This window comes from Diceros bicornis, chromosome 5 (genome assembly GCF_020826845.1).
Source record: "Diceros bicornis minor isolate mBicDic1 chromosome 5, mDicBic1.mat.cur, whole genome shotgun sequence".
NCBI lineage: Eukaryota > Metazoa > Chordata > Mammalia > Perissodactyla > Rhinocerotidae > Diceros > Diceros bicornis.
The window spans coordinates 24,875,101-24,898,508 of record NC_080744.1 but is presented as its reverse complement, the minus strand read 5'-3'; the positions used below and the strand labels follow the sequence as shown (position 1 = coordinate 24,898,508).

Below are 23,408 nucleotides of genomic sequence, written 5' to 3'. Positions count from 1 at the left end.
CTGGATGAATAAACAATCTCTCTGAAATCTGACTCCACTCTCATTGCCCTGAAATTTCTCTGTCCAAAGTCATCAGTGACCTCTATGTTGATAAGCCCAAGCAACTCCACTCAGTTCCTTAAATAGCTTGACCTCTTACCAGATTGGACACTGTTGGCCGCTGACTCCTCCTCAAACTGCTCTCTTCCACTCACTATCTCCCAGTTCCCCTCCTATCTCTCTAGATGCTTATTCTCTACCTTTTTGCAGAATACCTATCCCTCAATGTTGATATTCCTCAGAATGATGTCCTAAGTCCTTTTCTCCTCCCTTTCTACTTCCTGTCCCAAGTTCATCTCATCTGCTACTGTGATCTCAATTGCCACCTATACACCGATGATTCCCAAAAGTATATCACTGGCCCAACTGTCATGATGCCAGAAAAAGTCATGTGTCCTTTAATGATGGGGATATGTTCTGAGAAATGGGTCATCAGGCGATTTCGTCATTATGCGAACATCATAAAGTGTACTTACGCAAACCTAGATGGTATAGCCTAGTACACACCTAAGCTATATGGTACTAATTTTATGGGACCACCATCATATATGTGGTCCATCATTGACCAAAAAGTCATTATGGTGCATGACTGTACATATGACTATCCAACCACCTACTGGACATCACCAGGCACAAACTCAACCTATCCAAAACTGATCCCACCAAATTTCCACAAACCAATTGTTCCTCCAGTGTTCCCTCTATAAGTAACTGGCATCACCATCCACCTAGTTGCCCAAGCCAGAAACCTGGGCATCTTATCATCATCGACAACCTCTACCCATATCTAATCAGTGTCTGAGTCTTAACTGGTCTCCTCACCCCCAAAACACAACTCTAGTCTGACCCACCATCATCTCTCACCAGAGTAATCTTTCTAAAAAAATCACAAATTCTAAAACCTAAATCACAATGTCACTCTTCTTTTTTTTTTTTTTTGTGAGGAAGATCAGCCCTGAGCTAACATCCATGCCTATCCTCCTCTTTTTTTGCTGAGGAAGACGGGCCCTAGGGCTAACATCCATGCCCATCTTCCTCCACTTTATATAGGACGCCGCCACAGCATGGCCTGACAAGCGGTGCGTCGGTGCACGCCCGGGATCCGAACCCGGGCAGCCAGCAGCAGAGCGCATGCACTTAACCACTACGCCACGGGCTGGCCCCACAATGTCAGTCTTCTGCTTTAAAAACCTGAAGCGGTTTCTCATTGCCATAGGAGAAAGCCCACAAAACTTCTTAAAATGGTTCGTGCGATAGGCTGTATTTTCCAAAGATGTCTCAACAATATCTCCCATTCCACATGCTTTTCACACAATGTGACTTTGGCACTCCACCCATCAAGAGGTAGGGTCTATGCCTCTTCTCTTGAAACTTGATGGTCTTCTGTGAATGTTTCTACCTATAGAGTACAGCAGGAGTGACACCATGTGACTTCAGAGGCTAGGTCATAAAAGGCACTGCAGCTTCCACCTGGGTTGCTGGGATACTCATTCTTGAAGCCTTCAGCTGCCAAGTAAACAGCCTGACAGCTCTGAGGCTGCCATTATGTCAGGAAGCACAACATAGTCCATATGATCATGACCACATGGAAAGGCCCTGACACAATTTGAAGCAAAAAGATGCCCAGCTAGTCCTCATCTTCTTTAGCACTCCCCCGTTCTAGCTTCTGCCAACATCTGACTATAACCACATGAGAGACCCTGAGCAAAAACTGCCCCACTCAGCCCTTCCCAAATTCCTGAGCCACAGAAACCTGAAAGAATAAAATGACTATTGTTTTAAGCTACTAAGTTTTGGGTGATTTGTTACATAGCAACAATAACTAGAACAGCTTACAAAGCCCTAAACAACCTATCCTTCAACCTCCATTCACCACTGCAGACCAGCTCTCAATATTTCCTACCTTAAACACAACACTGCAGCCTGCCCTAAACTCCATTCAGTGTCTTGAAGATATCCTTCTTTCTTGTCTTCAAGTTTTCATACATTCTGTTCTTGCTTCCTGAGACATTCCTCTTCCCTCTTTCCTCTTGGTTAATTTTTCATCATTCAGGTGTCAGCTTAAATTTCCTTATGGAGAGTTTCTAAACTGCTAGGCTAGTTCAGGTCTCCTGTTGGTTCCCTGTGCCTCGCAAATCAAAACACTTATCATAATCCATTGTAATCTTGTGTTGCACTGCCCATCCTGCCCCGCCACTGCCCCCCACCCCCCAACGCAGCATGCACACACGCACACACTGAGAGCTCCATAAAGACAATGACCAGTGCTAGGAACATGGCTAGTGCTTCATGAATATTTGTTGGATGCTCAATCTCCAGCCCCATCTCTTTCCTGAGCTCCAAATGGGTAGATCCACCTACTATCCTACAAGTAAATTTCAAATTCAACATGATTCCATCCACCCCCTCCCCATAAATGATGCCGCCACCTACCAATTGCCCAAACAAGAAACCTCACCTCTTCATTCAAAGAATATTTATCGAGCTCCTCTCTTTGTTCCTTTGCTGGGGATACAGCGGATTGGAAAACAGGCACAGCCCCCGTAGCAGAGAACTTACAGGCTGGTGGATGTCTTTCTCATTACCCACCTCTCTCTTACACCAGACATGCCAATAAGTGCTATTGGTTGTACTGATTATACCTTCTAAATTGCTCTCAGCTCTATCCTTTCCTGTCCACCCCCACCACCAAACTGCCCTAGTGCAGGCTTTTGTCATTTCCTGCCTGGATTGCTATGAGAGCTTCCTAACCAGGGTCTCTGGCCCCAGCCTTGATCTTAGGTCCCACCCAAGCTTAGAACCCTGCAGTGGCTCCTCAGAGGCTTTAGGATATAATCTCAACCTCCCGAAGTCTGCTTCCTGCTCCTGCTCTTTGCCTCCCTTTGTCCCTGCACATCCCATACTCCCCTATGCACACCCCACACTTTTCCTCGCCTTTGTGCCTTTACATTGCCTCTCCCCGTGCTAGAATGTGCTTGCCCCTTCTTTTTTTTTTTTTTTTTTGTGAGGAAGATCAGCCCTGAGCTAACATCCATGCCAATCCTCCTCTTTTTGCTGAGGAAGACCGGCTCTGAGCTAACATCTATTGCCAATCCTCCTCCTTTTTTTTTTCCCCAAAGCCCCAGCAGACAGTTGTATGTCATAGTTGCACATCCTTCTAGTTGCTGTACGTGGGACACAGCCTCAGCATGGCCGGAGAAGCGGTGTGTCGGGGCACGCCCGGGATCCAAACCCAGGCCGCCAGTAGCGGAGCGCACGCACTTAACTGCTAAGCCACCGGCCTGGCCCCTGCTTGCCCCTTCTTTATTCACCAGATATTTACTGAGTACCTAGCAGATGCCAGGCACTGTTCTAGGTGCCAGAGACTTGGTAGGTGAGCAAAGCAAAGTCTTTACTCTCGTGATGTTTACATTCTAGAGGGAAAGATACACAATAAACAAGTAAGTAATTAATGTGAGGTGGTGATGAGTGCTCTAAAGAAGAATCAGACAGGCTAGGAGGCTGAGACTGACCCTTTTCGAGGGGTTAGGTAAGGTAACATTCGTGCAAACACAAAAACAGAGTGAGGGAATAAGTTCTAAGGGCATCTGGGGAAAGAGCCTTCCCAGCAGAAGGAACAATAAGTACAAAACCCCTGAAGCAGGAACGTGCCAGGCAAATTGGAGGAAAAGCAAGAAGGCCAGTTTAACTGGAGCAGAGAGAGGTCTGAGATGAGTCAGAGAAGTCAGACGGAACGGGCCTCACGGGCCATGGTAGGTGAGTGCTTCACCCACCCCTGACTCCTCCTCACCCTTCAGTGTTGAGTGCAGACATGGTCTCCTGAAGACATTGCACTCCATCTCCTCCTAGCACTTATCATATATGTTTAATTGACCACTTCTGCCTGTCTCCTCCACCACACTGCATTCCCTGCAGGCAGGGGCTCTACCTTTCAGCTCCATGTTTTATAGAACCCACTACATTCGGTAAATTTTTCTCGACTACTGAAAACTTTCTTCCTTCATTCTGATTCCATGCCCTGCAAACAATTCTCCAATTACTAGACTGCTTTCCCAGTGACTGCAGTACTAGGAAAGAGGTGCCTTGATAGTGAACACACACCACTGGTCATTAGAAATTACATATGTATGCTCACCATTGTACATTAATAGACTGGCATCATCATTTACACATCAGCTTCTGTTTTAGGTAAGTGTGACTCAGTGGGTGGGAAAATGAATGATTCTGGGTCAGGAAGACCCAAGGAAGGCATTGCTCACGGAAGGGCCACATGTGTAGCCCAGCAGAAACGCCAGATGTCCCCTCTACCTCATCACTCAGCCGACCTTCCCTATTATAGACGGCGGCCCCATCACCTCCCATCTGTCCAAGTTTGAATCCTTAGTATCATCTCTGCGAGCTCCCACACCCCATCATATCCAGAAGTCCTAGAAATTCCACCTTATAACTATTTCTTTATCCATCCCCTCATCTCCATTCCAAAGGCCCTGCCTACAGTGTAGGCCCTCACTACCCTTCACGTGGACTCGGGTTTCAGCTCCCTAAACCGGTCTTTCTACCTCTGTCTCTCACTCTTTCCAGAAATACTCTCCACATGGCCACGAGAGTTCTTCTTCCAAGCAAAGCTGATTTCACTTCCCCACTTAAAATCAATAGATTCCCTCTACTTTCAAGATAAAGTCTCACCTGTTTAGGCACCACATAAAACGCTCCTTGAGCTGGCCCTGGGCTACATTTCCAGTCTCCACCTCCTGGCCCCTCTCCCACCCCACATTCCAGCCATACCAACTACCTGGAATTCTCTGAACAGCCTGTTTGCCTTTTGGCACCTCCATACATTTTCACATACAGTTCCCTCTGTGAGAAATGTCCTAGGATTTAGCTACGTATCTTTTCAAAATTCAGTTCAGACATCGTCTTCTCTGTAACATCTTCCTAAGCTCTCCTCCCCACAAGAAGAAAGTTGTCTTGCTTGCTCCTATGGTGCCTTTTTTACCACACTTATTACATTGCATGACAATTATTTGTTAACATGTCTGTCTCCCTCTCGGACTATGCGTTCTTGCATGGCAAGGGCCATACTTCATTCTTCTTTGCTTCCCAGCACTCACTAGAATATCTAGCTTAAGGGACTTTGTTCTCTGTGTCCCTCTGGAGTTATTAAAGATAGATCTGGAAAAAGGTTCAGAAGGGCAATCAAGATTGTAAGAATTTAGGGACATATGATTCTTCCTTCCGTCATTATTTAATGAGCACCCAGTACAAGTCAGATGCTGAGACCTGTGAGGACAGTCTGTCCAGATAATTCCTATGCAATAATATCTCATTTATCTAGCCATAACCACTCAGGAGAAAACCAAGCAGAAGGAAGAGGGAAAGGCCTGTAAGCAGTGAGAAAGATAATAATTTTAAGCATAATAATCATTAGTATGTTACACCCAGAGTCATGATTTATGGTTTTCACTGAATCTCATTTCATTCTCCCAGGAGCCTGGAGGCTAACAGTCATGCACCTCGCCTAAGGTCACACAGTGATGAGATTGAACTCAACCACAAACACAAGCCTGGTGCACTTTTCACTCTACCAGAACTGTCTCAATATGCCATAAATCCATGCGCAAAACTCTGTGTCTTTTATTCACTAGGGAGCCGTGCAGACTAATCATAACTGTGACTACTCTGCACGTATTCTTACAGGAGTGTGCATGCGCGTGTATGTGTACGTGGGTGTACAAGAGTTTGACTATGTCTCTATTCCCAAATTAGAAGCAGCAAATTAAAAGAGGTGACTGATGGAGGTAGGCACAATGCCAGAATCAAAGAACGACAGCTGTCAGAGATGACACAGATTGAAATCACGAAAAAGTAAAACCCAATGAACTGAAGTCTGAGGCCACTGAGGAAGCAAACATTCATCCCCACCCAGTAGCCTGGGGAAGCCTCATAGTCATACAAGAATTGAGAAGTGCAGTGGTAACCCCGAGTCACCAAAAGAAATGTCAAATTATGAAGGCCAGCAGACATATCATCGGTTTTAAAAAGCTTTCAACAAAGATGATTAAAATAATAGAATTCTGGCGCTTAAAGACATGCAGCCAACTTGGAATTTTTACTTAGATGGAATAATCCTTACTCTACAAAAGATATGTAACTATATATTCACATTTGCGGGGGGGGGGGTGCCAAGACCAACAGATCCTAAAATTAGTTTCACTAGTAAGTCAACCTACCAGATCATCTGTAACTGATGCAAGAGAAACTACAGATCACATTTAAGACCTCAGGGGAAAACTCCCTTCTTGCAACACAAGGCAGTGCCTTCCACCTCTCCTTGACTGTTGCCATGCATGACAAACATCTCCACACAGACAAAGATGACTCCAAGCCATACACACGGACACACAAAGCACAGGAGGACCCCACAGAGGACAGCTAGCTCTCTGCACAACAGTAAAAACAGGGAGGCCGGAGAGGAAGCTGAGGTATAAAATGGGGCAGTAGAGAAACTGAAAGAACAGGGGATATGAGGCCAATTGGAGACGGGTGACCCAGTGAGCAATTGCACTGGTACAAAATTCTTCCTGTGCCCCACTGCTGCTGCTGCTGGGGCAGCTGCCCCTGAACCTGACAGAATTTCTGAGCTTCTCCACAGCTCTGCAGTGGGAGGGCTCTCCAAGGTCCCAGGGTCTTCCAGGCTCTGAGGGCATTTTTCCAGAACAGAGCCACCTGAGGGATGGGGCTGTAGAGGACCAGCCTCTCAGTACCTCCAATGTGGCTGTGCTGAATGTACAGATTTAAATATTTATGAGACCGAGAAAAAGTCAAGGTAGATTGAAATGACAGTTTTAAGAATCTAGCCCACAGAAAAACTCGTGCAAGGGCAAAAGGATATTCACTAGAGCATTATCGGTAAGACTAAAAAACTGGAACCAACTTAAATGGCCACTAACAGGATTGATTAGTTAAATAAACAATACATCCTTAAAATTAACATGGAATAACATGAAGCATTTTTTAAAAGTATATCTGTAAGTAGAAAAGAATTCTGGGGAAAAAGCAAACTGTAGAATTATATGCGTATTATGATCCCATTTTTGTAAAACATAGAACAGAACTACGTCTCTTGAAGGAGCAAGAAAAAATCAGGAAGGGTGCGCAAACTTCTAATGGTGTTTACAGAGAGAAGTTGCGGGAAAGGTAAATTGCTTTTTTTTTTTTTAAACTTTGGTATTGTTCGAATTTTCACACAAAGCACACATTAACAACAACAAAAAAGTGTTTGTCAGAGGCATTCCTTTCCATCTGCTTCTTAGTGGTTGACTGGACTCACATCCTGCCTCTGCCCTAGGGCTCCACCCCACACCTCCTGCCCCAGCCCCACTTACAGATGCAGGCAGCAGCCAGCAGGCGGCCGGCAGCATACGGGGCGAAGCAGCTCGGGAAGAGGGGCTGCACCATGTAGTTGGCAAAGGTGATGGCAATCACGGCCTGGCTGGTGGGCTCGATGATGAGGAGGGAGGTCCAGAGTCGGATGAAGGCAAGGAGTCCCCCGAAGGCCTCAAGGATGTAGGCGTAGCTGGCCCCAGATTTCTTAATGGTGGTGCCCAGTTCCGCATAACAAAGGGCCCCAAAGACGGAGAAGAGGCCCCCAACAGCCCAGATGATTAGGGAGAGGCCAAAGGAGGCACTGTACATGAGCACGCCCTTGGGGGAAACAAAGATGCCCGAGCCAATCATGTTCCCCACAATCAGGCACACGCCATTAAGCAGCGAGATCTCCTTCTTCAGCTTTACCTGCTCGGACCCTGGGCTGGCCTCCTCAGCTAAAGGGGAGGCATCTTTCTCATGCTGGGAGGCCACTTCATACTTAACACCGTCAACCATGGTGGAGGAGGAGAAGAAAGACGTCACCAGCTTCCTGGCATTGCCCTCTAAGAAAGAAAAATGAAGATATATAACCATCATTTGGAGGGGTGGTTGGCAAATGCATAGAACGCGTCCCCCATAGGGACCAGTATGAGCAACCCACCCACAGCCCACCATTTCAGAGACCTCTCTCTTGCCTCCCACCTCCCATTGACCTCTTCTCCAGATGGCTCATCAAAACGACCCCAACTTGAATTGTTAAGGAAGGCACTCATTCCCCAGAGAGAAAGCATCTGCTTCCCGGCATTAGGCTGGTGCTGCCCACCTGATTTACAACATAGAAAACAAAATCTTGGTTCTATCAGAGCCTGCTGTGATACGAGACAAGCATAAGAGCAATTTGGCAGTTCTCAGGTGGAACCATAATGATTTGAGCCTACGTTTTTCAGCCTTACCCAAAAAAAGTCTGTCTTCCCTCCAATTTCAGTCTCACCTGTCACCCGTGCTGAGATGCCACCTTAGGAACCAACCTTGCAGGCAGCTGATCTGTGGGTTCCCCTCACCACACACACTGCTCTCTTCCCCCAAGGACCCCAGCTCTGGCAAACTTAAAGCCTTCACATCTCTTGCTGGAAACCCCAACCATTCCCCCTGCTCAGGGAGCATCCCTTAACAAAAAACCCTTAGCGAAGTCTCCGCCTCTAGCAAAGCCCAAGCAGCCCCACCCCACCCTGAAAGAAAACAGGTTAGTCTCTTTTCGTTGCTTTTCCGTCCCCGGACACCTTTCCCAGTCCCTAGCATCTCAGGTCTCCTGCCATCAAATCCCTCACTTCAGCATAGCTGCATTGCCCAAAAAAGTATGAATGAGAGAAAGGTGATCCAAACATACAGCTCAACCTAGAGGTGACTGGAGGCAGCTGATGACCGCTCCCCACCCAGGAGTTGCTGCTGCAGAGAGAGCACCCAAAGCCAAGGCAAGGAAACAGCTGAAGCGGGCAGCTGATGCTGGGCACCACAGAGCGGGAGACAGCTGAGAGGGAGGCTGAGCAAGTGGGGAGATCCCAGGCCTAGAGGCACTCGGGCAAGGGAGTGATTGGACACTGCAAGGCAGCAAAGCGGAGAGGGGCAAGGTGAGCGGGACAGAGTGGGAGGGTGGGAAGCACACTCACTCCCTGGCCCTGGGGTCAGCAGGTTCCCGCGGTGGCCAGCGGCAGTCACAGGAGACGCAGCCTCCTGGAACTGTGGTCTGACCGCTCCTCCTTTTCAGCCAGCAGTAAAAGGAAAGGCCAGGCAAACGCTTAGGGATTTCAGGCAAATCAAGAAGTCAAGAAGGGCGGAGGGTGAGGGAGGGGGAGAGGAGTGTTAAGCAACTGTCTGGGTCCAAAGTTCACTGGCCCTTCACATCTGCAAAAGGGGCGGCTAGGAGATCTTGGCTCAGCACTTTCTGTAATAAGAAGGCGTGCTCTCAGGAATCTCCTTTGTCAGCTCTGCTCCACGACTGAGGGCCCAGAAAAGGACGGTAAGCTGGGTGCAGTTTCTGTCGCCTTGGGGAAGCTATCCCCAAGCAAATTAACTGAGGACAGGGCAGTGGCTGAGGAAGAATGCAAAGCCCTCTCTCTCTGTCCTCCAGGCCCCACCCTAGCCCACTTCTTTCTTCCCCCCAAACAAGAAAGGCAGGAAGGTTGCAGACAAAGGCTCGTTCACCGGCTATTAGAGGAAGTGTAATTGCTGTCCCTACACCTCGTGATCGGGCCTCCTAAGAGAATAACCCTGACACTTCCCCACACAGAGTGTGGGGTGGCTACCCCTAACCTTGGGCCATTACCTCAAGGCTGAGCCTCAAGCTACTTCCAAGGAAACAAGGTTAAGAAATGAGACTCAAGCCTCTGGCTGCATCCCCAACCCACTCACATGCCCTTTCATCCTTAAGAAAACATACCAGGATTTTTGGAGTAAGCATAAATTACAAGTTTACTCCAATTTCCTAAAAATATTGGGAATAAGATTTCACTGGGCTATCCTGGACAGACAGGCCTAGAACAAAGGAAGATGAGCATTTTTTGGAAATCACATAGGTTATTCTATCTTTATAGTCTACTTAAATCTGGTATTCCAGGTCTCTTTTACCAACAGAAATACACCCTATCCATTCTGAAATCCAACTGTCTGTCTCTTCTCACACTCTTTCTAACCCTCTTTGGTTATTCTACAACCAGACAATGAAGATCTAAAAATCCCCAGGGGCCTTATCTCTACCCTACATCCTCCCATTCTAGCCCCTTAAACTTTTTTTTAAATGAAGCGAGGGATCCTGGTGCTAGCCTTCCCAGAGATCATGCTTCTCCCAAGTGACTCTCATAAATGTCTGAAACCCATCCAGAAGAGACTGTCCTTTTCTCCCAGCTCCCCCCAAATGCTCGTATAATGATAATAGCTGTCATTTATTGAGCACTTACCCGGGCCACACACACTGCTAAGCACCTAAATGCCTTATCTCATTCAATCCTCCCTGCAGCCCCTTAAGGCAGGCAGTAAGTCACGTGCCAGGGTCCAACCTAGGAGGGAGGCAGGGAGGCTCGCCAACAGAGCCCAACCTCTGAACTGCACTGTGCTCTCTTCCCAACCTCCCCACCCTTCCAACCTGCCCAGGCTCTAGGCTTTCCTCTCAGACAGGAAAGCACTTCAGATGGCTCCCTAATGAATTACCTGGGGCAGGGCATGATTAGATTAAAAAGAAAGCTTCTGTGTCCTTCACCCTGAAGCCTAGGCTAAAGGCTCCAGCAGAGCCCATCCATCTCCTTCCTGGCTGCTCCTCCCCTTTCTCATCCCTTTGCAGGGATGAGAGGCGATTACAAGACCTCTTGGCAGCGCAGCTATTGCTAGGGTGCTCACTTCTAAAGCAAACAAAAACACACGGAAATACATCATCACGCCTGCCCTTTTAAGACCAAATTCACCGGCACCAAGGGGTGGGCATGTGTCGTAATGGGATGTAAAGAAAAGGAATGAAGGAGGGACGAAGGAAGGGGAAACCGTGAGGGGAAGTGGGGAGAGAAGTGTGCAGGGCTTAGTTCCTGGCTGGTAGTATCTGAAAGTAAAGTCCTCCTCACCGAGTCTTGAGACAGAAACCCACTGAGGGTGACACCCACACTCCAGCAAACAGCATACCCTAGCGGTCTCACCAGGAAGTGTTACCAGTGGACTCTTCCTAGCCTACTCTTCAGTCAGCCCATGCAAACTGGGCAAGGGGAGGCTGTCCTTCAAAGAAAAGGTGCCCCCTCTTTTCTCAACCACTGCCGAGCACCAGCGTTCGTGGGCAGGAAGGCACAGTCTTTGGCAGCTCACATTCTACCCTGAGACCCTGGCTCTCGGGGTAATGCTTCCACCATTCTGGCAGCCTGGGACCAGTAGGACCTCTCCTGAAGGGCTCTCTCACCCCAGGGTTTACAGAGAGCCTTGCAGAGTCTGGAATCCCGGGAGATAACAGCGTTCCTGATACACAGCACCCCTGTCGTCTTCCTGTCTGAGTTGCATTCATCTCTGAGGACCCAGTGGAGGTTACAGGACAACACATTCATCCTACAGCCTGTGGGAGAAGTTTCAGATTCAGAGGTTCCGGGAACGCAGGTAGCAGGGCCCCCAGCATGCGGTGCCTGGCACAGCAGCCAGTGGAGCTCCTTGCCCTGACTCCACCCGTGAATGGCAACACCAAAACACACTTCCTCCAGGAACCAGCACACAATTCAGGGTCCTGGCCCCTCAGTCAAGCTCAGGGAGCTAAATGTGAGAAGACACTTTCTCCCCCAGAGACCCTGTGTCCTGCCTTCCTAGCTCCAACTGGTCTGTGCTGCCTTCTCTAACAACAGAAACGGAAAACACCCTGGTACAGCTAGATTCCCCCATCACCCCAAGCTAGAAGCTCAGCTCCTCCCTCCCCAGTTCTCCACCATTCGTTTTTCTTTATTCCACCGTGGCTACAACAGTCCCTTTATTTGGGGAAAAAAAAAAAAAGTGAAACAAGAAATTGTTTACTCCTATGGTCAGGGCTTCCATTAACGTAGGGCTGAAGTCTCTAGGCAGAGGGCTCTGCCTCGGGAGGGCTGGGGCTGGGACTATGAAACAAGAGGCTCTTGGGTCTCCCTTCAGCCAATTTTCAAGACTCTCACTCCATCCTCCTCCTACACTTCCCCTCTCACCCACTGTCCCTCCTCTCCCATCTCTTACCTGTCCTGTGACCTTTGGGCAGGTGCGAGGAGGAGGGGCTACCAGCACGCTGGGGTTTGGGGGGGGGAGGCAGGTGCTAGGAAGGGGAACCCGGGTATGGCTCGAGCTGCAGCAGCTGTTGACTCTGAAGAACAGAAAAGGCAGAGGGTGACGGGGACCGAAATGGAAAACAGGAAAACACATGTGTGACTCTGGCCGGCAGCGGGGAGGGGCCAAGGGACGGGCTCAAGCTGGGACCGCCTGGTTAGACAGACCCAGAGGACCCAGAGGACCTCGACGCCTGCCTGCCTCTAGGCACCTTCTCCACTCTGAGTCTCAGCTCCTCCTTTTCCCTACCTCAGCCCTGAATGTCCTTGTTGCCCCACATTTACAGAGCACTTAAGCTCTCCCAGCGACTCACAGTGCCCTCCTGCCCTTTACAACTCCCCTCTGCCCCTCACTCTATTTCCTACTCATCTCCCACTCACATACTGTCCTTGGTCCTGCGGAGGGCATAGGATCCACGGTTAGGGCAAAGGAACTGTGTGGTCCCATCTCAAGAGACTCAGTACCATTTCAGTCCCTATGTAAAGCAACGCATGCCAAGGAAGGTAACACATGCCAAGGAAGGCCACTTGTCGCAGTACAGCCAAGCACACACCAGAATCCTAAGCAAGCCAACTCACAGCTCAGGTCCCCAGTTGGTTCAGGTGATGTGTGGGTTGCCAGGTAAGAGCCAGCCAAGGGGACTAGAGCAAGCCCTGGCATCCTGGGCAAGCTAACGAGTTGGCAGCCCTTCAAACCAGGATTATTTAAATGTCTGTTGAATGTTTACTTAGTAGAGGTAGGAGAATACCGATTTTCTCTCGGAATAAAAACCGTAAGCCTCATTCTTTTATTCAAAATTAGAGCTTATTACATGGATTCATTTCATGCAATTTTCTGAAGCTGACAATTCCTTGGTAGGCATATTAAACCATTTAAAATATAGAACATAGCATAAATCTCTCTGAAGGAGTGGCACTTCACAGTGCATGGTGCATTTTCAGAATTCCAGCTATGACTGCTGCCTTTAGGCAACTACCAGCTGGCTCGTCTCAGGGCTACACCTCGCCACTTGTACCTGTACCTGCACACTGCACAATTATTCCAGAGACAGGTGGTCCAGGATTCTGTCAGTGGATGGGAGCCAACTTACTATGTCACCAAGAGATGGAGACAGAAAGCAGAGTTCACTGGCACCAAACATCTGAATTATTCCAAAGATCATTTAGTGCCCTTTTAGACCCAGGCTGCTGCCCAGCTGGCGTGTCCCTTCATCCTATTCTGGGGTCAGGTCCAAGTTGTCAAAGGGAAGTCCTAGGAAGACAGCCCTTAAACTGCCCCTGTTGGCATGGCCCCTGTTCTCTCACTCCACTCCAGCCACACTGGCCTCCTTGCTGTCCGCCACCCAACAAGCACGCTCCCACCTCAGAGCTTTTGTAAGTGCTGTTCTCTCTGCCTGAAACACATCCCCTTGATATTGTTCATTCCTTCACTCACTCCACTCCGGTCTGTGCTTAAACACCACCCTGTCAGAGGCCTTCCCTGAGGAGTCTCTGAAGGAGCAACTTCTCCCCTCGGTCAATCTCCACCCCTTCACCATGCTTGACTCTTCTCCAAGGGCACTTACTGCCACCCAAGTTTGTTTGCTGTCACCTCCCCCACTAGAATGCAAGCACCTGGAGCTTTATTCTCCCCGCTACAGTGCAGCACACAGTGGACAGTCAAGAAATGTTGGCTGGAAGAATAAAGGAATGAATGAACAATGCTGTTCCTCCTAGACTGATTTCCCAGCTAGCTGGGCTCCTGGAACGTTTTTGAACTTGCCCTTCAGGCCCACCTATGGGGTTGCTGCTCTGGCTTCTACAGAAAGAGTATTGGGAGGTATTTCTTCTTTTTGACAGTAATGGGTTGAAGGGAGGAGGAGGGTATAATTTTCACAGTTTTACTAGGAGGCCTAGAACGGTTTGAAATGGAATTTTTGTTTCATTAATGGGAAAACAAAGACAAAAAGCCCCTCACCTAATAAGCTCTTGGCTGCTCCGTCCCACACCCAGGCTCTGGTGACCGGTCTGGGTACAGCGAGAGCAAGGGCCTATGGCCGCGAAGGGGCGAAAGGGCAGAGGAGACGGCAGAGGGGGGCGAGCGCCCAGATTCACGCAAATGCAGGTGGGTTCAAGAAGAGGGGAACCCTAAACCCTTAAGCGTGAACTCCCCGGAACACCACCACCCCCTCAGTTCTGCCCTCCCCTGCGATCCTCCCCCGCCTCCCTACACCCCCCGCCCACCCCGCTCCCCGCGCTCACCTTTGCCCCTTTCTCCCACACTCCCCAACCCCCACGCTCGCCTTCCCAGGCCGGCCCCTTTACGTCGCCCGGCCATTTCTCGTCATTTCCCTCTTTGGGGCTCCGGTTCCGTGTCTGCGGCCCGAAGATCTCGCCTTCCCAAACCCAGACCCAGCCACCGCCCGCCCTCAATGCCCCTCTGACGATTTCGGTCACCCCTGATGTCCAGTCAGCCTGCGGAGGCCGAACCCGGCTCTGCCTTGTGGGACCAGGACCCCACCGCACCCGGCGCCCCTTCCGTTCCCTCCACCTGGCCGAGCAGCCCCGCCCCTCCCCGCTCCAGGAAACAGAGGAGGAGGCTGTGGCCGGTGCAGGCGAAGGGCGCAAAGGTCCCAGAACCGAGAGGCCCGGCAACCCGCTCCCCTGCCCTCTCCTGCTCTGGCACGGCTGCGCTGCCCCGGGGAAATGAAAATGACCGCGGATACCCTGAGATGCGTCCTCCGCCCCAGGAACGCTCAGCTTCCTCTTCCCTCCCTCCCAATCCAGCTCGAGCTGGCGGCCCGACGGGGGTCTGGGCGAGAGCCCCAAACCCTGGCAACCTCGCCTACAGCCCCAGACGCTTGGCTGAAACTCGGGAGGGACTCTGGACTGCAAAGCCCCGCGGGGGAGAGGGAGGGAGCGGCGCCCGCTTGGAGCCAGGGGAGGGGTCTCCCGGAAGGGCGTCTCCTCCACTCGGGGTTCTCAACTCCCCGCCCCCTCGGGGGAGCTGTTGCATCAGCTTCGAGATTCCAAGTTAAAGAAAGTGGTCTGCTTCCACCGGGCCGGGAAGGTGTCGGGCAGTAGAGCCACCGCCAGGAGGCAGCACGTAACCAAGTATGTCCGGGCAGAGTGTTGCCTGGGAGGCTGGACTTCCCCAAGCACCTTTCTTCTGAAGACTGTAGTGGGAGCGTGGACCCAACAAAGGAGGGAGTTACCGGGCTCGTTCAAGAAAACGGATCTGGAAGGATCTGGAAATGCTTCACCACGTTCTAAGACTAAAAGATGACTTGTAAATAATACAATTTCCTTTTGTATACCTTTTGGACAGTCCAGCTTTGGCATTTTTTTTAAAGCCAACATTGCCACTCTGCAGAGATTCACAGAGAGCCACCCACCTTCAAGAGGAATCTGGTGGAAACGCATACAGCTTAAGAGACTTCCCAGCCGCCAGGCAAGAAAAAAGAGTGTAGCCTGAGGTCATAATTTACCCATCTTGAAGCTGGGGTCACTTAACACAGAATTTAGCCTATACTGATTTAGCAGAGATTTGACAGCCATGGGAAAAGAAAAGGAATATGTTACAATAAATTATGTAAGTAATAAGGAAATAATGTGCAAAGCAATGTACTGTGTGAGAGGGTGTTTTATAGCCTTCAATTCACACACTTCTTGCATGGGGGTGACAGTGATTTGATTCTTGAACTGTCCTAAGGAGGAAGATAATGAAGGAACATGAAATAAGACACTTCCCAAATAGTTCGCTCTTCTTCAACCTTACAATTTGGTCACGAGCACGCAAAAAGGGGAAGAGGTTGCAAAATGAGGTGGGTTTGGCTCCCAGAGTCAGCTTCACTTATGTTCTTTCTCCAATGTCATCATTATTCATCACAATGGTTAAAAAAGCACCTAATTTCCCAGAGAAATGCGCTTGTACCAAACTTACTGTATACCTGACAGACCTGACAGAAAGATATTGGAATAAACATACTGGACAAAAACATAAGTGGATCACAAAATGTTAAAGCGAAATAGAAGCCGTGATGCCCGTGAGAGGCGAGGGAATTCAAGAGGAAAGACATGAAGCTCAGATTCCTTATGCTTCACATTGCTCTTAGCTCTTAACTCCAGTCTTTGCCAGATGAAGTCCAGAGGTTGAAACACATCTAGTTTGGGATGATGAAGCTGCTTTCCTGCGGCTTATGAGTCTGATGAAGTCATTGAGGAGTGCTGTCCAAGTGCCAGACACCCTCCCTTGCAACAGTGTTCCATGAGGTCCCTGAGAATGCTGATGATGTTAGCTGTCAGCACTAGTGTTCTCTTTCCCTCTCTCTCTCAAAATCTTAACCCATATTTCCTGCTATTTACAACCCATGGATTGTCCCCCTGCCACATCACACTAACCACGTCAAAGGCTGAACTTGTCTTCCTTCCAAAGACCTTTCTCCTCCCAGATTTCCCAGTCTTCCTGATCAAACTTCCCATCCTGCCCCCAAAGTCCTCCAGCTCTGGCTCCTTGACTCCCACAGCTATTAAATTATTGCATGTGTTCACTTCTGCACGTGGAGTTCATATTGTCCACATTATTTGGTCACCTTAGTGCATGTTCCGTTTTTTATGATTTTGCAAATCAATGGTATCCCCCTAGTGTGTGAGCTACTAGAAGACAGGAGTGTTGCTGGTTCAATTCCTTTATACAGTGTTAGTGGTAGTGCCAGCCTATCATCTTTCCTGTCAATCTTGAATGTTGACGCTGAGGTTATTTTTCCAATCCTTGGCTTCAACCACTAGATTCCTCAACTGTAAACTATGTAATGGGATCCAATGCTGTCTACCTCAGTTGTCTATCTCAGAACCAACCAAAGGCACATGAAGCCAGGCTTGGGAAAGGTGTCACTCAATAATTATTGAAATTGTAAAACAATAAATCCACGGCCACATTTTGTTTCAATTTCCTGATCTCAGAAAACTACAAGCCATCTGTACAATGATTGCTTCCTGGACTGTCTTATCTACTTCATAGGTTTATTATGAAAATTATATGAAAACATTTATATAGAAGTGTCTTGTTTTGATAAGTGAAAATGAAAAGCATGAATGTAAGGTGGTAATGGTACTCTATTGTCTTATTTCCCTGGCTTAGTTTTTTGGAGCCATCTGCTGGCTTATAGCCAAGGTTCTTTTATTCCCATCCCTTCTGGTTCAGCCTTAGCCTATACCATTCTTTTTTTTTTTTTTAATAATTTTATTTATTTATTTTTCACCCAAAGCCCCAGTACATAGTTGTATGTCATAGCTGCACATCCTTCTAGTTGCTGTATGTGGGACACGGCCTCAGCATGGCCGGAGAAGCGGTAAGTTGGTGCGCGCCCGGGATCCGAACCCGGGCTACCAGTAGCTAGCGGAGCGTGTGCGTGCGCACTAAGCCACGGGCCGGCCCTATGCTATTCTTATTGTTATCTCAACAGCTGCTTTTACTTCTTAAACCAGGATCCACCCTTCCCCTCTTTCAAAGCACAGCTCAGAGCCACCTCCTGTGGAAAAACTTCCCAATCTTGCAGAAGGAAATGATAAACTTCCAGATAGGCCATTACACCACTCCCTCAGGTTGCCCCAGTCAGTATGTGTTTAAACCTCTAGCCTAGCACACAGTAATGGGCACTTTTGTAGGCGTGTCACCATTTATAAAGCACTTTCACTTACATTATCATTCTTAAAATGTTTTCACAAATATGATGTATTAAGCTTTTCTTTTAATGAAGAAATTAAGGATAAATGACTTCACCAAGGCGACTAAGTGATAAAAAAGAGGGAAGGAGTCACAGATCTGGGTTCGCCACTTATTAGTACTTACCTCACAAGGTAGTTGCAAGGATTATATTAGACAATGCGCAGCGGTAGCTCTTATAAAAATGCAGTCAGATCTTAGCTCCACTACCTCTTCCTCAAGAAAGGCTTCTTTAAAAAATCTGTAACTGGGGCCAGCTAGGTGGTGTAGCGGTTAAGTACGCGCTCCGCTGTGGCTGTCCAGGGTTCGGATCCTGGGTGCGGACTAACACACCACTTGTCAAGCCATGCTGTACCAGTGTCCCATATAAAAGTGGAGGAAGATGGGCACAGGTGTTAGCCCAGGGCCAGTCTTCCTTAGCAAACAAAAAGAGGAGGATTGGCATGGATGTTAGCTGAGGACTGATCTTCCTCTCACACACACAAAAAAAATTGCAACTATCTACTGTGATGGATGTTAACTAGACTTATTATGGTGATTATTTCACAATATATGCAAATATTGAATCATTATGTTGTCCACCTGAAACTCTTATAATGTTATATTGTCAAATATATCTCATTAAAAAAAGAATATTAAAAATCACATTTTACAACTGCGTTGGCATAAAGATTAATGTATTCATACTATTTTTTAAAAAAAGCCTTCTTTGACAGCTTACTCTAGATCAAGTTCCATTATATGCTCACAAACAACACATAGTTCCCTTCCCAGCTGTAGTATTACAGTGACGAGTGTGACTATTTGATTACTGTCTTCTCTTTCTAGACTGGGAGCTCTGTCAGAATAGTGATATGTGTTTTGCTCGCCATAGAATCCCCAGCGCCTAATATGGTGCTTGTCACATATAAGCGCTTCAATTTTGTTGGATAAATGAGAACTGAATACCAAATTTTGACTCACTCTAGATTTGACTCTTAGGCTGGGAAAAATATGTTACACTGAAGCGGGGGAAGATAGAATGAGGTAACGTGGATGTTACTCCTCCGAGATAAAAGGACAAATTTCAAAGCTGCGAGGAGGTCGTGGGAACTGTTCAGAACGGTTCAGCCTTAAAGGACACGACTTCCACTGAGAATGTAACCACCACCGAGGATGCACACGCAGAACGACCGTTCTCGCTCAAAAGACCCGGGACGGAGTTTCGACCCTCTCTTCCGTACGACGACCCAAGATGGCGGGGCCCGTGGCTGAAAACCAGATTCAAGATGGCGGCTTCCGGCTTCCCCCGCAGCGTCGCGCGTGGCCACCGAGGCCACGCCCACTTCCGGCTCCTGGGCCTCAGCATGGCTGCCTTGGGTACTCTGCTGCCGAGTAAGTGGGGGTAGCGTCGCTGGGCTCGGGAGCCCGCGGGGGCGGGCCCGGGACCCCTGAGCTGGCTGCGCGGCCTCTCTCCCCACTCTGCCGTGTTTTCCCAGCAGGTGTCCGGAGGCTGCACTGCAGCGTGGTGGCTCGGGCGGGCAGCCAGTGGCGACTCCAGTGAGTGCCGGTCTGGGGTGAGCTGGGGGGCCAGAAGCTGGGCTGAGTCCTCACCGGATTGTTTTTCTCCACCCAGGCAGGGCCTGGCTGCCAACCCCTCCGGCTACGGGCCGCTGACGGAGCTCCCAGACTGGTCGTACGCGGGTGAGCGCTGATCTCACAGTTAACTGTACTTCGAAGATTTTCACCCAGAGGGAACGCCCCTGGATGGAGTCGGGGGGTGTGTCCGAGTGGATAATGTATTGAACTTTATATTTGGATTTGAGGGGAGGAAGTCCTATTGTTTATTTTGTAAATTAAACTACGCCTATGGAAAGTAAGGCTAGACAGGATCTTTTTGGCTTGTGGGGATAAGCAGAAGATAGTTCTGACTTGGGGTGCCCCAGGGGAGGGAGCGACAAGACTTTTACGTTTCTCAAAGGGGGAGTTTGTTTCTAAAAAGTTAGAAAGAACCGCCCTTCTGGGTGATGAGTACATTGTTGAGAATTTGGTACCAAATGCAGGGAAAACTCTTTGAAAGGCTGCCTAAATGAGCATCTCAGAGAGGGAGTGGAAGGGTGAGGATTGAGGATGGTGGGCTCCCTTCAGAAGTCTCTTCCCGTAACTTTAAAAAAAGAGAGAGAGCGAGAAAGAAAAGAAATATTAGACCTAGAAGGCAAGGACCTTAGAAAAGTTGAACACTGCCCACTCCCCATGTGGAAGTCCAGTTTACAGCTGGGAAAATTGAGGCCTACAGAAATGAATTGCCTGTGATGATGCAGCTAGATAATAGCAAAGACAGGACTAGAACTGGGCAGAGGCCAGGCCCTTCAACAGCACAAACACCTGAGTATTAATCCCCTATTGAATTCTATAGGAGTATGATCCTGCTTAATCAGATACCTGGTGGCTGAGGAGGATGGTGAAGATTTTTTCTACTTGTTACTTATTCTAGGAAGCCTAGGATCTCCTTGAAGTAGTACGGCATATTGGGAAGACTCTAAAATTGATTCTTTTTTTTTTTTTGTGAGGAATATCAGCCCTGAGCTAACATCCATGCTAATCCTCCTCTTTTTGCCGAGGAACACCGGCTCTGAGCTAACATCTATTGCCAATCCTCCTCCTTTTCTTCCCCAAAGCCCCAGTAGATAGCTGTAGTAGTTAGCTGTATGTCATAGTTGCACATCCCACTAGTTGCCGTATGTGGGACGCGGCCTCAGCATGGCCGGAGAAGCAGTGCATCGGTGCATGCCTGGGATCCGAACCCCGGGCCGCCAGTAGTGGAGCGTGCGCACTTAACCGCTAAGCCACGGGGCTGGCCGGTAAAATTGATTCTTAATCCAGGCTTCTCTACTTGCTAACTTTGTGGTCTTGGACAAGTTACTTGATTGTATCTCTCAGTTTCCAAATCTGTAAAAGAATAATACCTAGCTCTTATGGTTCTTGTAAGGATAAAATGAAACAACCAATGTAAAGCACCTTGCATACACAATATTGGTTCCCTTTTCTGATAAATAATATTTATCTGTCTTGCCTTTGAACTTTTGGGCAGAGTTTCCACTCTGCTTGCTTCTTTCTTTGTAGAAAGTAAGTGTCCTGTCTCTTCATCTCCTTTATAAACTACTTGAGGGCACATACTGCATCTTTTCAGCAAGTCACATATTTATGAAGTTTTTATTATGTGCTTATATGCTTACACTACAGTGAAAACTAGCGATACAGTCCCTGATCCCAAGGAACTTAAAGTCTAGCTGGGAAAACAAAGCATGGACATTTAAAAAATCAAATAGTAACACTTCAGTGCTCTGCCCCTTTCCAAAAGGATTTGAGACGGCTAAATAAGGCTAAAAAGAATAGTATAATAAATGTCCCAAGACAAATAGATGAATATGAAATTATTGATATGTACTTCTTTCAGAGAAGATTGCTGACAGAGTGGAAGAGCTTACAGGAGAGTTTCTGGGCCAGGTAGGGCTTGAGGTGGACCTAAGGATGAAAATTTGGCTTGAAGGAAAGGAAAAGGTGTTTCATTATGGAGTGAGATGGAATTTAGCAAAGACTCAAGGTGAGTAGAACAGAGATGAGATTGCTAGAGTGGAGGATTTCTGAAGATAAAACAGGAGATTCAGCATTGCAAAGGACCTTGAATTCCAGGCTAATGAGGGGTAAGTGGAATAGAGTAGGTATATGCCTAGGAGCTTATTCTTCATGGTTCTGACACACCTCACCCTTGACGATGAGGGACTTGTTTTAGGAGAATTTAAGCTACAGTGGGTGTAAAATGGAAGAGAAGAGCTAGAGATTGGTTCTTCCCCCATTCCTATCACAGTGCTTTCTTTTTGTTGTTGTTGTTGTTGTTGTTGTTGTTGTTGTGAGGAAGATCAGCCCTGAGCTAACATCCATGCCAATCCTCCTCTTTTTTTTTCTTTTTTTGAGGAAGATTGGCCCTGAGCTAACATCCGTGCTGATCTTCCTCCACTTTACGTGGGACACCGCCACAGCATGGCCTGACAAGCGGTGCGTTGGTGCGCGCCCAAGATCCGAACCCGGGATCCGAACCTGGGCCTCCAGCAGCGGAGCGCATGCGCTTAACCGCTAAGCCACAGGGCTGGCCCCCCCATCACAGTGCTTTCACAAAGTGCTGCAGGCCATCCCTAACCCTTGCTTTCTCTCTCACTTCTATCTGCAGATGGCCGCCCTGCTCCTCCAATGAAAGGCCAGCTTCGAAGACAAGCCCAAAGGGAAAAGTTTGCGGTGAGTGGCTAGAGCCCCAGCCAGGGCAACCTGTGTGTAATTGGAGGAGAAAGTTTAAATTGGAATTTGTCTTGAGCTGTGTTGGCACCTAAGTTAACATGTACCCCTCACACCTAGGTTTTAACAGTACTGTGAGAAGGGAGGAAAAGAGTAGAGCACTCCTAGGGCAGGAACCAGTTGTAGATATTCTGCCACACATTTTGCTGCCTTCCTTCTGCTTCCCAACCTAGGACCTGGTCCCACCCCTTCCCCAGTCAGCAGTGTCATTTTCCAGCTGAAACCTCTGACTTTGATCTGTGAGTAAAAGGATATATGGTGCAGATCTCAACTCCCAGATGTTATCCACAGCGTTTTCCTGTCTGTTTCAGAGACGAGTTGTACTGCTGTCACAGGAAATGGATGCTGGATTACAGGCATGGCAGCTCAGGCAGCAGGAGAAGTTGCAGGAAGAAGAAAGGAAGCAGAAAAATGCTCTTAAACCTAAAGGGGCTGCACTGCAGAGCCCTCGATCAAGTCAATAAAAAGCAACTCCTGTCTCCTTTCCCCAGCCTCTCTCTGGCTTTCTTTTCTATCACCTAGATGCCTCATCCCAGCCAGAAGAGAGCCGTTATGTTCCCCATCTGTCTTCAGAGCAGAAGAGCTTGGACCGCAGGAAGAACAGGCTGTAAGATCACTGTGCGCAAGGGTTGGCTCCGTGCCCTCATCCCTGGCTCCATTCCAGTTCGGTGGAATCTTGCTCTGGGATATTTAGTTCATCCTTTCCAGGCCACGGGACTGGCCCAACTAGGAGCAGTAGCTGCTCTGCGAACATGAAACGGGGGCAGCAGTTTTCCCGGTTTTAGCCAGGCATTCAAGCCTTGAATAGCCTATACACAGCTCAGGCCGCGTGCAGTTATGCATTTAATAAATGTTCTGATGAAAACGGCTTTCCAGCTGAGGTCCATTTCTTGGCAAGCAACTGGTGTCAGTTTTCCTAAACCAGATACATGGCCCAAGAGGATATTCCCACTGGGAAGGCTGACATGGGAAGACCCAGACTTGGATATTGCACATTGTGCTAAAGAGTTGGATCCTGAGATTTCCATGGTTCTGACTGAGGTTGGTTGGAGAGAGCCGACCCCAATTTGTGTAGGGGAGCCCTGGAGGTGCTCAGCCCCCCGTCACTGTGAGATAGGTATCTAATATCTACCATATACCTCCCACAAAACAGTTAGCTG

General features: G+C 48.4%; 2 protein-coding genes across 9 annotated transcripts in view; one reads left to right on the top strand and one right to left on the bottom strand.

The window, feature by feature from the left end:
* Nucleotides 1–14,334, bottom strand: part of SLC7A7 (solute carrier family 7 member 7) — a 36,981-nt gene extending 22,647 nt beyond the window's left edge. The window contains exons 1-3 of one of the 5 annotated variants that reach the window (XM_058540966.1): nucleotides 14,173–14,334; nucleotides 12,130–12,253; nucleotides 7,425–7,970 (exon numbers count right to left, since the gene is read on the bottom strand). In XM_058540966.1, coding sequence (XP_058396949.1) covers nucleotides 7,425–7,923 — 499 coding nt within the window. In that variant the 5' untranslated portion in view covers nucleotides 7,924–7,970; nucleotides 12,130–12,253; nucleotides 14,173–14,334. Of the gene's footprint in view, nucleotides 1–7,424; nucleotides 7,971–8,398; nucleotides 8,549–8,794; nucleotides 9,043–9,074; nucleotides 9,165–12,129; nucleotides 12,254–14,172 lie in introns of those variants that run through there. The other 4 variants (XM_058540967.1, XM_058540971.1, XM_058540970.1 and 1 more) reach the window with 4 other exon arrangements.
* A 4,890-nt stretch (nucleotides 14,335–19,224) lies between these two features.
* Nucleotides 19,225–23,117, top strand: MRPL52 (mitochondrial ribosomal protein L52). Of its 4 annotated transcripts, none has more exons than XM_058540986.1 (5): nucleotides 19,245–19,293; nucleotides 19,398–19,458; nucleotides 19,535–19,602; nucleotides 22,127–22,191; nucleotides 22,560–23,117. In XM_058540986.1, exons 1-5 carry the CDS (start codon nucleotides 19,266–19,268, stop codon nucleotides 22,710–22,712), a joined length of 375 nt encoding a protein of 124 aa, XP_058396969.1. In that variant the 5' UTR covers nucleotides 19,245–19,265; the 3' UTR covers nucleotides 22,713–23,117. The 4 variants fall into 4 exon arrangements, with proteins under 4 accessions (XP_058396972.1, XP_058396969.1, XP_058396970.1 ...); XM_058540987.1 differs by having other exon boundaries at nucleotides 19,251–19,293; nucleotides 19,401–19,458; XM_058540988.1 differs by having other exon boundaries at nucleotides 19,251–19,293; nucleotides 19,401–19,458; nucleotides 22,127–22,198; nucleotides 22,560–22,669.
* Nucleotides 23,118–23,408: the final 291 nt, after the last annotated feature.